Source organism: Arachis hypogaea, chromosome 9 (genome assembly GCF_003086295.3).
Source record: "Arachis hypogaea cultivar Tifrunner chromosome 9, arahy.Tifrunner.gnm2.J5K5, whole genome shotgun sequence".
Taxonomy (NCBI): domain Eukaryota; kingdom Viridiplantae; phylum Streptophyta; class Magnoliopsida; order Fabales; family Fabaceae; genus Arachis; species Arachis hypogaea.
This window is the reverse complement of record NC_092044.1, coordinates 68,651,467-68,664,093: the sequence shown is the minus strand read 5'-3', so window position 1 is coordinate 68,664,093 and position 12,627 is coordinate 68,651,467. Positions and strand designations below refer to the sequence as shown.

At 37.3% G+C, this 12,627-nt stretch overlaps 1 protein-coding gene across 1 annotated transcript; it reads left to right on the top strand.

Annotated features, from left to right (window-relative positions):
• Window positions 1-3,022: 3,022 nt before the first annotated feature.
• On the top strand, window positions 3,023-3,388 carry LOC140175131 (uncharacterized mitochondrial protein AtMg00860-like). Its single transcript, XM_072202058.1, has one exon. It carries the CDS (start codon window positions 3,023-3,025, stop codon window positions 3,386-3,388), a length of 366 nt encoding a protein of 121 aa, XP_072058159.1.
• Window positions 3,389-12,627: the final 9,239 nt, after the last annotated feature.

Genomic DNA, 12,627 nt, shown 5'->3' with positions numbered 1-12,627 from the left:
GAGGGCGCAAACATGATAGAAACAGAGCATATCATTAGGGTAGTATATAGAATAGTAGTAGGAGACTTTAATTTAGTTTTTCTCTAAGTTTTCTCTCAACACCATTAGGGTTTATATTAGGGTTTTACATTTCAAGTGCCATTTCCATTTTTGATCTTGGATTTCGCTAGCCTCCATTATAAGTATTTCCTATTTGCTACTCTTTATAGTTACAATTTTGATAGTCTTTCTTGTAATTAAAGTTAATATATATACTTTTTGCAATTTTGATTTCTTGTTGATGATTTTGATGATTGATGATTATTATATGCTTGTTTGAGTTGGTATTTTTTATTTTAATCATTTGTTGCTTATAGTTTCAAGCATTTTCTCAATTTTCCTATGTTTAGTGTTTATGCCAACCAAGTGTTTGTGGAAATGTCAATTTTGATTATGGGCTAAATTTCCATCTCTTGGCTTGGAGAATATGAGCAATTGGGTTTCTAGAGTTGGAATGTCCAATATTTAGTGATAATTCTTGGATTATTAATTGTTCTTGTTTTCACTAACGCTAATTTATTGCTAAGATAATTAGCAACTGAGTTAGGATTTGTAGATTAAGAACAACTATGCTCATTTAACTTACTCTCCGATGTGAGGGTTAATTAAGTGAGATTAATCCAATTACAATTGTCATATTTGTGGTTCTAAGATTTCATTTATGCTTTGAATCACACACACACATACATACATCTATCGCTTTCATTGCTTACTTGTTTATATTACATAGTTAGTTCTTTAATTCCTTTATTAGTTCATTACTTGCAATTTTGAGAGTTCTTTTGTTCCTTTAATTGTTTATATCTTCATTGAAAATCTTGTTGCCTTCACAACCAAAATTGCGCACTTATTGGTCACTAGGTCCTTGGGAGACGACCCAGGAATTCAAACTCCCGGTTTATATATTTGTTTTGAATTGTGACGCCTGTTGTCCTTCCAAACTTTGATTTGGAGTTGTTTGTCAGTTGGAAACTATGCTACTAACGAAGTGATTCCTATTTCAAGGAAAATTCCTAACCGACATCTACGACACCATCAAGTTTTTGGCACTGTTGCCGGGGACACTAAGTGCAATCAGTGCTATAGTTTTGGTTGTTGTATATATGTGGATAGTGTGAATACTTGACACTAATTGGTAAATGGCACCTCTATCTAAGCAGTAGTAGTAACTAACATTTTTATTTGTTTAGTCCTAGGTAAATAGATACTGTTAGGATATATATTGATTTGTTCATTGCTTTTGTTAATATTATTGAGTCTTATCTTTCCTTTTCACCATAAGCTATCACCCTTTTGGCTTGGAGTTTGGCTGTTATCATGTTGTAAGGGATGAAAATACCAACATCGGGTCGCATCAAGGTATGGGAGGCCAAATTGAGAAAGGATCTCAAGCAAGCAATTCTTGGCAATAAGGACCTTCTCCTGGACCCTATGATCCCAATGCCTGTCATCCTCTCATACCTAGTGGAACACACTATCATTACAATTTTTTCCCTCCACATGTTCATACCCCATATCCTCTTCATGAGACACAACCATTATTCTCTCAAGTCCCCTTGCCATTCCCACCACTAACTCCTCTTCATTTACATTACCGACCACCACATTTGGAGCAACTTAACCTTCATCATCATCCCACTCACTCCAACCATCCTCATGAGGAGAATAATCTTCAAGCCTTCATTCAAGAACAGCGGGAATTCCAAAGGAAACAAGGCAATTGCATGGCAACTCTTACCGAGGTCTTGTCCCATTTAACACCTCCTCTTTCTACCTTTAACAGCCTTACTCCTCCACAAATGGTGACACCTAGTGGTCCACCTTTGCCACCTCCATTGACTCTAAACTCTAGCATTAATGCTATACTTCCAAAAAGAGGCGAGCCACTTGAGAAGATAGACTCTCATCCCACTCTTGCCAAGGAGGAGCCTAATGATGAATTAATTGATGGGGAAGAGAATTCCGTTGAAGACGGAAGAAAGGGAAAACTCATAATAGATACCCAACATGAGCTCCAAGAAGGTTTAATTATTGAAGGGAGCTCAAGAGTGAAAGAATTTGATGACGATGATGATAGTGCCTCACCAATCCCTCATGACTAAGAGGATAGACAACCACACCAAGAAGCAAGGGAAGATTTGAAGCCTCTTCCACCTCATGTTAAATATGCATTCCTTGATGAGGAACATAAATTCACGGTGATAGTTGCAACCAATATTTCCAATTAAGAGGAGCAACAACTCCTTGAGGTTATTCAAAAGTACAAAAAGGCGATTGAATGGAGGTTGAGTGACATTGTGAGAATAAGCCTTCAAGTGTGCCTTCATAGAATCTTTTTGGAAGAAAACGCTAAGCCAATCTATCAACCACAAAGACGGCTGAACCCCACAATTCTTGATGTAGTCAAGAAAGAAGTAACTTGCCTCTTAGAAGCGACATCATCTACCCCATCTCAGATAGTGAGTGGGTGAGCCTGGTCCAAGTAGTGCCAAAGAAATCCCAGGTAACCATGGTGAAAATGAAAAGTGGAGAGCTTGTTACAACCCAAATTCAAAATACTTGGTGAGTGTACATTGATTACCACCGTTTGAATCAAGCAACGCAGAAGGACCATTACCCGTTGCCAGTTATTGATCAAATGTTGGATCGCATGGCAGGTAAATCCCATTACTGCTTCTTAGATTGATATACCAGATACTTCCAAATTCATATAGCTCCTGAAGATTAGGAAAAAATTACCTTTACTTGTCCCTTTGGAACATTTGCATATAAAATGCTATTCGGCTTATGCAATGCACCGGCAACGTTCCAAATATGCATGACAAGTGTTTTCTTGGATCTTTTAGAGAATCGCATGGAAGTATTCATTGACAATTTTATTGTTTATGGTAGCTCCTTTGATGAATGTTTAAGGAACTTTGCTAGGGTACTAGAACGATGATCCCATACCAACCTTGTATTGAACTTTGAAAATTTTCACTTTATGGTGAAGCAAAGGATAGTATTAGGTCATATTGTATCTAGGGATGGAATCTCCGTAGAGCCAGCTAAGATTGATGTCATTTCGAGTTTACCTTACCCCTCCTCGGTGAGGGAGATCCGTTCCTTTCTTGGTCATGCAGGTTTTTACCGCCGCTTCATCAAGGATTTTAGCAAAGTTACTTTACCCCTCTCTCACCTACTACAAAAGGATGTAAAATTCCATTTCGATGAGGATTGCAAAAAGGCTTTTGACAAATTGAAGGACGCGTTGACCACAACCCCTATCGTGCGAGGCCCAAATTGGGATCAACCTTTTGAGATCATGTGCGATGCCTCGAATCACACCGTAGCTGCCATGCTAGCATAGCACGATGGTAACGTTCCTTACACTATAGCATATGTTTCAAAAATCTTATATTTGGCCTAGTCGAATTACACCACTACCAAAAATGAGCTTCTAGTAATTGTTTTCGCACTAGATAAGTTTCAACCTTATTTGCTAGGCTCTAAAGTGGTGGTGTATTCGGACCATGCCACTTTGAAATATTTGCTGTAGAAAAAAGAGACAAAGCCTAGGTTAATTAGGTAGATATTGCTTTTGTAAGAATTTAACTTGGAGATCAAAGATAGAAGTGGGTCCCAAAATTTGGTAGCGGACCATCTGAGCTAGCTTGAACATTTAACCTCGGATCCTACTCCTATCAATGACTCATTCCCCTTGGACACCTTGCAAGCAATGTCCCAAAGTGCTCCTTGGTTTGCCCCGATTGCCAATTATTTGGTCGCTCACATTTTTTCCCCACAATTTTGAAGCATCAAAGGGATAAATTAAAAAGTGTTGCTAAGTATTACCTTTGGGATGATCCAGATCTGTGGAGGCATGGGGCGAACCAAGTAATTAGGAAGTGTGTGCCGAGATCCGAGTTTCAGTCTATCCTTCAATTTTTCTACTCATCTGAGAGTGGGGTCACTTTGGCCCACAACGAACAGCAAGGTTCTAGACTGTGGATTCTGGTGGCCCACGTTATTTAGGGATGCCAACCAATTTTGCAAATCTTGTCATCAATGCCAGAAATCTGGAAATACCTCACAAAGAGATGAAATGCCCCAACAATCGATGATTTATTATGAAATTTTTTATGTCGGGGGCATAGATTTCATGGGGCCATTTCCAAATTCCAATGGGTTTGTGTACATTTTGTTAGTCATGGATTACGTCTCAAAATGGGTAGAATCAATTCCTACTCGTTGTGATGAAGCTAATACCATTGCTTCATTTTTGAAAAATAATATCTCTTGTTGTTGACAAAAACAAGAAAACTTTGATTTTGAAAAAAATATCAATTCAAATTTTGTGCATAGTAGCATATGAAATAAAAAAGTAATAAAGGATGTATATGTTTGTGTTTTGGAAAAGAAAATGCAGAGTAAATAGGAATTGGGAGATAAAGGGTGGTTAGGTTGTTTTGTTATATGTATATCGGATGATATAGGATTAGGTGGACACATATGCTAATTAAAGATCTAATTCACTAAGTCCACTTAACCATATTAATCTTACCTTGACCCTAATCCCATTACAACCCTCCAAATACCTCATGATATTTGTTTTCATGCATCAAATATTAGTTGATTCTTAGATGACTTGCAAATCTTTGAAAAACATGATTAAAGGAGAATTGAGTAATTAAGCCCTAAACACTAAGCAAATAGAGTGAATACACATCCGGTGAGGGGTTCGATTGTTCAATTCTATGTTCTTGTTTCTTAGATTTTATCTTCTTGCAAGTTGTGTATTTATAGTTTTGGAAAATCTCAATTTAATTCTTTTGGGCATTAATCACAGTGCATTGACTCTTTGCCATGGCCCTAAGGCTTTCTTGGGATTGATTAGAATTTCATGGTTTGTTTCTACCAACTTTCAGTAGAATAGATATTAGTAGGTTAGTTGCATGCATATAGGTAGTCCACTAAATAAATTGTTTTCCTGTCATCCATCTCCTTTGATTGTGAATAGCATGAGGACATGCTAGTGTTTAAATACGGGGGAATTGATGAGTCCATATTTTACGATATTTTTTGTAGAATTGAGTGGATTTCAACATATAAACATACACTTATTCCATCAAATAGCATGCTTTTGAGCTTTCCTCCTAAATTATGCTTGATTATGAAAACACGCTCTTTTGTGCCTAATTTGTCCTATTTTATTCCATTTGCCTTCCATTTTATACCTTGATGTTGTTGTGAGTGATTTCAGATGTATACGGTAGGAATGGCTTGGTGAGAATGGAAGAGGTGCATGCAAGGAGGAGGAAGCATGAAGAAACAAAGGAGAAGAGCTTCAGGATGTGTGCGTGCGCACATGTAGCAAAACAGGCCAAGTGTGCAAGCGCACAGTATCTTGTGCGTCGCATGAGCACCCAAAGAATTTAAAGGTGTGTGTGCGCATAGCCTCTTTACGCACAACCTGGAATTTCGTCGAAGTATGCATGCACACACGTTTGTGCGTACACACAAGTGCCCGCACATGCCTTCATTAAAAATGCACGTGATTCACATTTTGAGGGGCTTGGAAGCCCAATTCTGAAGCTGAAAGCTCATATTGGAGGGGGCAAACATGATAGAATTAGAGCATATCATTAGGGTAGTATATAAAATAGTAGTAGGAGGATTTAGTTTAGATTTTCTCTAAGTTTTCTCTCAACACCATTAGGGTTTATATTAGGGTTTTACATTTCAAGTGCCATTTTCATTTTTTATTTTGGATTTCGCTAGCCTCCATTGTAAGTATTTCTTAATTGCTACTCTTTATAGTTAAAATTTTGATACTCTTTCTTGTAATTAAAGTCATAGTGTTAATATATATACTTTTTGCAATTTTTATTTCTTGTTGATGATTTTGATTATTGATGATTATTATATGCTTGTTTGAGTTGGTATTGTTGATTTTAATTATTTGTTGCTCATGGTTTCAAGCGTTTTCTCAATTTTCCCATGTTTAGTGTTTATGCCAACCAAGTGTTTGTGGAAATTTTAATTTTGATTATGGGCTAAATTTCCACCTCTTAGCTTGGAGAAAATGAGCAATTGGGTTTCTAGAGTTGGAATGTCCAACATTTAGTGATAATTCTTGGATTGTTAATTGTTCTTGTTTCCACTAACGCTAATTTGTTGCTAAGATAATTAGCAAGTGAGTTAGGATTTGTGGATTAAGAACAACTATGCTCATTTAACTTACTCTCCAATGTGAAAGTTAACTAAGTGAGATTAGTCCATTACAATTGTCATAGTTGTGGTTTTAACAAGGAAAGGACCCTTAGCTCATCCCAAGCCAAGATTCCATTTATGCTTTGAATCACACACACACATACATACATCAATCGCTTTCATTGCGTACTTGTTTATATTACATAGTTAGTTCTTTAATTCCTTTATTATTTCATTACTTGCAATTTTGAGAGTTCTTTTATTCCTTTAATTGTCTATATCTTCATTGAAAATCTTGTTGCCTTCACAACTGAAATTGCGCACTCATTGGTCACTGGGTCCTTTGGAGACAACCCGGGAATTCAAACTCCCAGTTTATATATTTGTTTTGAATTGTGACACCCTTTGTCCTTCCAAACTTTGATTTGGAGTTGTTCGTTGGTTGGGAACTATGCTACTAACGAAATGATTCCAATTTCGAGGAAAATTCCTAATCAACGTCTACAACACCATCAATAATAAAGCCTAATGACAAGAATTTTACCCAATTGAATGATGTAATGGATGATGGTGGCTTAGGGAGAGATGCTTCCAACGGTCTTGATAAAGCAATTTCTATTCCCGTCCGTCCTCTTTGAAGGGCTTCTACCAGTTGACAAGATGCTTCAAGCTCTACCTCTTGCCATCTTCCGCATGTTCACAAGCTTCTTCACCAATGTCCTATAGCTCTTTGTTGATCGAACTTTTGTGTGGTATAGAATTTTACTAATTTCGTTGCAAGTATAGTTTCTAAACCAACAAAAAATCCTTTCATACAAACATTTGGTTGTCACAAGTAACAAACCCCTAAAGTTAATAACCAAAGTATTTGAACCTCGGGTCATCTTCTCAAAGGAATTGTAGGGTAGTGTTCTTGTTATTGGTTATGAGTTGTATATTTTGGGGTTTTGGATGAGAATTAAGGAAAGTAAATTATAATGGAAATCTAATGATAAAATGGTTTTGGTAAGGTTTGGTGGTTAAGGATCTCTATCCATATCACTAATCATATCATGATAATTGCAAGGATCAATCCCATTAAGTCATCCTCCAACTAGAAAAAGGAGAGCCAAATGAGCTATATCAATCCAAGTCCATAGGTCCTAACAATTCGCTAATTGAATTAATGAAAGCTAGAGTCATTGGCTACCAATCATCAATCACTTGGGCATTAGTAACTCAAGAGTTCCTAAATTACCATCTCAAGCCAAGAACATAAAATTCTACTCTAACATCCTTCCAAGCATTTTATCAAACACTTGGGAGGCATAAAGGGAAAGCATGGTAAATTGACAATAAGAATGGATTCTAACAAACATGAATTACCCCAAATTGCATTAAAAGAAAATAAGAAGAACAAGAGTAGATCAACTTACAAAATGTAGAAACAAAATAGAGGAATTGCAACAAGAGAATCGAAGAACAAGATGTAGAAACATAGAATTGAAATGTAGAAGTAGATGAAAGCAAAGATTAAAACCTAGATCTAAGAAATTCTAACCTAAACCTAATCCTAATTATAGAGAGAAAGGAGAGCTTCTCTCTCTAAAAAACTAACTCTCAAACTAGATCTAAAATGTGTTGTTTGTGTAATGTGTAAAATTGGTTCATTCCCTTTCAATCCTTGGTCCTTTTGAGCATTTTGGCACCAAAGTTGGTTCCAAACTAGGCCCCACAGCTTTTGTGAATTCCTTGGGCACGAATTCACTTAAAAATCACGTGCCAGCATCGACGCGTACGCGTACAGCACGCGTACGCGTCCATAGAGTTCTTGCGATCTCCGTGTATGCGTGTAGTGCGCATGGGCGTCCATGAACGTATCCCAAATCTTTGGTTTTTCATGATTTGTCCACTTTGCATGCTTTCTCTTCACTCCTTTGATCCATTCCTGGCTCTTTTCAATCTGAAATCACTTAGCAAACACATCAAGGCATCTAGTGGAATCAAAGGAAGATTAAAACTATCAAATCAAGGGTTCAAAAGCATGTTTACACATTTAAGCACAAATCAAGATACAATCATGAAATTATGCTATGTTCTTGAATAAATGTGAGAAAATGTTAATAAAATACTCTAAATTCAATACAAGATAAACCCTAAAAACGGGATTTATCACTCTTCCCCATCACTTGAGTCATATCTTGGAGGTTGAGTGAAATCTACCTCAACTTCAACTTCAATGGGGAAGGATTCATCAAGCTCGAAAGGATCATATGTTGATCCAGAATCATCATAAATAGGTGGATTGGTTGCTTGCCACATTTCTTCCAATTCTTCTTTCAAAATATGCCTTGGAGGTTGTGCACTAGCCTCCTCAACATCAATTTCAAACTCCATGAATGAAGGCTCTACAACCTTAGATTCCTTTTTGCATTCAACATCCCCTAAATTTTCAGCCACTTCTTCCGGTTCGATCATCTTAACTTCCTCCTCTTGTTGCAATTCTTGTTTCAACTCATTCTCTTCTTCTTGAAGCTCTAAGTTTTTCTCCTCCCTACACTCTTTGGTTAATCCTCCGCATTTATCAATGGGAGTGTCTTGATTGCACGAGTTTAGGTAACCGCTTCAGTCATGGTAGCCACCATAGTTCCTAACTTCTCTAGCTCCTTTTGATCCTCCTCTTCTTGCTTTTGAAAGCGAGAATAAAGATTTTTTTGTCCTTGCATGAAGAGTTGGAAAGCTTTATTCACTGAAGGCGATGGTGAGAAAGAGGATTTGTTGTTTGGCAGGGAAGTGTCATAGTTGGAAGATGGTTCGTATTGGTGAGAGTCTTGAGGTTGTATATATGGAGATGGTGGTTCTTGGGGGTATTGGTGTTGGAATGGTGGTGGCTCTAAATATGGCTCATATGATTATTGGTATGGTGGATATGGGTTAGGATCATATTGAGGTGAATGGTAATATGGGGCTTGTAAGTATGGTGGTTGAGGGCTATGTTGAGGGAAGGGGTCATGCATATGGTGATTGTGGTTGCCAACCACAATGAGGTTCACTACATCCACTAGATTGGTATGCATTAGGAGTTGGATTATACCTATAAGAAACTAGAGGATGTTGATGCCAAAAAGAGTATCCATATACTTGAGGCTCCTCCCACCTTTGATTTCCAACCCCTTGATGCAAACCTCCATTAAAGCTTCCATTTTCTACAACATACTTTGAACCACACTCATAGCCAAAAGAATGAGAATTTATAGTCTCAAGAGAAAATAAAAACAAAAACTAATAAGAAACAAGAAAAACAAAATCCTAACAACTAACTCAAACAAGCAAATAGACAAAGAGCAAACTATTCACAATATTAACATTTGTAAAATAACCAATAACAAGCACACATTGCAATTTCCGGGCAACGGCACCAAAAACTTGAAAGAAGGTTATCGTCGGTCTAGAATTTCTTCTCAATAAGAGGAATCACTTCGTTGCAAGTATAGTTCCAAACTGAAAAATAATCCTCAATCAAAGTTTAATTTGTTTGTCACAAATGCAAAACAATGAAAATACTGAGAGTATTAGATCTCGGATCGTCTTTCAAAAGAATTGTAGTGAGGTATGCATGTTATCGGTTATGAGGTTCAAGGGGTGGTTGATGAGGGAAAAACGATTCCACACAAACTCACCGGCAAGTGTCCCGGGTCGCATCAAGTAGTAATAACTCACAGAAGTGAGGTTGATCCCACAGGGATTGATGGATCAAGCAACTTTAGTGAGGTGATCAGTTTAGTTAAGATAACAGTGGTGAATTGGGTGAAATTGTATTGACAGAATGTAAATTGTAGAGGGTATAAAGTGCAGAAGGTAAATTAGCAAAACTTAAAGAGCAAGAAATGTAAATTGCAGCAAATGTAAAGGGAATTGGGTGCTGGGAAAGTAAATGAAATAGTAAAACAAAACTTAGAACAACTGCAGAAGATTTAAATTGCATGAAAGTAAATTCAAAGCAATGGGAACATAAGATTAAAATCAAGCTCAATGTAAACTGAATTGTGAAAATGCAAAAAGGGAAATTTGTAGAAGAGAATTATCAGAAACTGAAATTGCATAAGCCAAATTAAATTCAACACTAAAATGTAAAACTGCAAAATAAAAGTGTTTCAAGAGAGCCTTCTATTCTACTCCTATTCCTACTCCTACTGCTGCTTATTAATACTGTAGCCGACTCTAGCACCCCCTTCTAAAATGAAACTGATGCCTTTATATAGGCTTTACAAAATGAAAATAAAAATAAAATTGAAAATAAATTACAATTCAAATGAAAATCCTATTCTAATTGTTTCTTATGCCCTTGAGTGATGTCAATTGGGCTTTGCTTGCTTTGGGGCTTCAATGCGCTTAAATTGGAATTAATTTAGCCAGAGTTGTCGCTTCCAGGAGAGCGTTGCATTCTCAAAATGAGCGTAGCGTTCATTACTCATGCTTGCTCCTCTCGTGCGCACATTTTCTCAACTAGCACTCTCTTAATGAGCGCTACATTGAATTATTGAGCGCTGCCCAATAGCTAAGAACCTTGCCTCCAATTTGACATGCCCAAAAATGCTGCCTTAGTAACCGTAGCGCTCACTTTGGAAATGAGCGCCATTCCATGTGTGCTGCTAAGTGTTTTTGCGCTTTAAAGATGCCTATCCTTTGTGCTCCAATTTCATGCCAAATATAGACTATTATATATCGTTGGAAAGCTCTGAACGTCAGCTTTCCAACGCAACTAGAATCGCATCAATTGGATTCTTTAATTTCAATTGTAAAATGTGAAAGAGTGTAAAATGAGTAATTGTTACGCAATAATGGAGAATATGTTGGAGTTTTGGAGATGCTTTGTCTTTTGAATCTCTGCTTTCCCCTGTCTTCTTCTTCACACACACAGTTTCTCCTATGGCAAGCTGTGTGTTGGTGGATCACAGTTGTCAATGGCTACCATCCGTCCTCTCAATGAAAATGGTCCAAATGCGCTGTCACCGCACGGCTAATCATCTGTCGGTTCTCGATCATGTCGGAATAGTATCCATTGATCCTTTTGCGTCTGTCACTACGCCCAACACTCGTGAGTTTGAAACTTGTCATAGTCATCCAATCCCTGAATCCTACTCGGAATACCACATACAAGGTTTAGACTTTCCGAATTCTCAAGGATGCTGCCAATGGATTCAAGCTTATACTACAAAGACTCTGATTAAGGAATCCAAGAGATAATTATTCAATCTAATGTAGAACGGAGGTGGTTGTCAGACACACGTTCATGGGTTGAGAATGGTGATGAGTGTCACGGATCATCACATTCATCACGGTTAAGTACGAATCAGTATCTTAGATAGAAACAAGCGTGTTTGAATGGAAAACAGAAATAATTGCATTAATTCATCGAGACACAGCAGAGCTCCTCACCCCCAACAATGGAGTTTAGAGACTCATGCTGTCAAAGAGTACAAAATTCAGATCTAAAAATATCATGAGATCCAAGATAATTCTCTAAAAGTTGTTTAAATACTAAACTAGTAACCTAGGTTTACAGAAAATGAGTAAACTAAGATAGATAGTGTATAAATCCACTTCTGGGGCCCACTTGGTGTGTGCTTGGACTTAGACTTGAGCTTTTCACGTGCCTGGGCTGTTTCTGGAGTTAAACGTCAGGTTGTAACCTGTTTCTGGCGTTCAACTCCAACTTGCAACCTGTTTCTGGCGTTCAATGCCAGAATGCAACATGGAACTGGCGTTAAACGCCAGTTTACGTTATTTATCTTCGAGCAAAGTGTGGACTATTATATATTGTTGGAAAGCCCTCGATGTATACTTTCCAATCCAATTGAGATCGCACCAATTGGATTTCTGTAGCTCCAAACAATCCATTCCGAGTGCAGGGAGGTCAGAATCCAACAGCATCAGCAGTCCTTTTTCAGCCTGAATCAGATTTTTGCTCAGCTCCCTCAATTTCAGCCAGAAAATACTTGAAATCATAGAAAAATACACAAACTCATAGTAAAGTCCAGAAATATGAATTTTGCTTAAAAACTAATAAAAATATACTAAAAACTAACTAAAACATACTAAAAACTACATGAAATTACCCCCAAAAAGCGTATAAAATATCCGCTCATCACAACACCAAACTTAAATTGTTGTTTGTCCCCAAGCAACTAGATAAATAAAATAGGATAAAAAGAAATCCAGAAGCAATGATATCTCAGAGTTTTAAGTGAAGCTCATATTCTAATTAGATGAGCGGGACTAGTAGCTTTTTTCATCCGAACAGCTTTGGCATCCCACTTTATCCTTTGAAATTGAGAATGATTGGCATCCATAGGAACTCAGAATTCAGATAGTATTATTGATTCTCCTAGTTTAGTATGTTGACTCTTGAACACA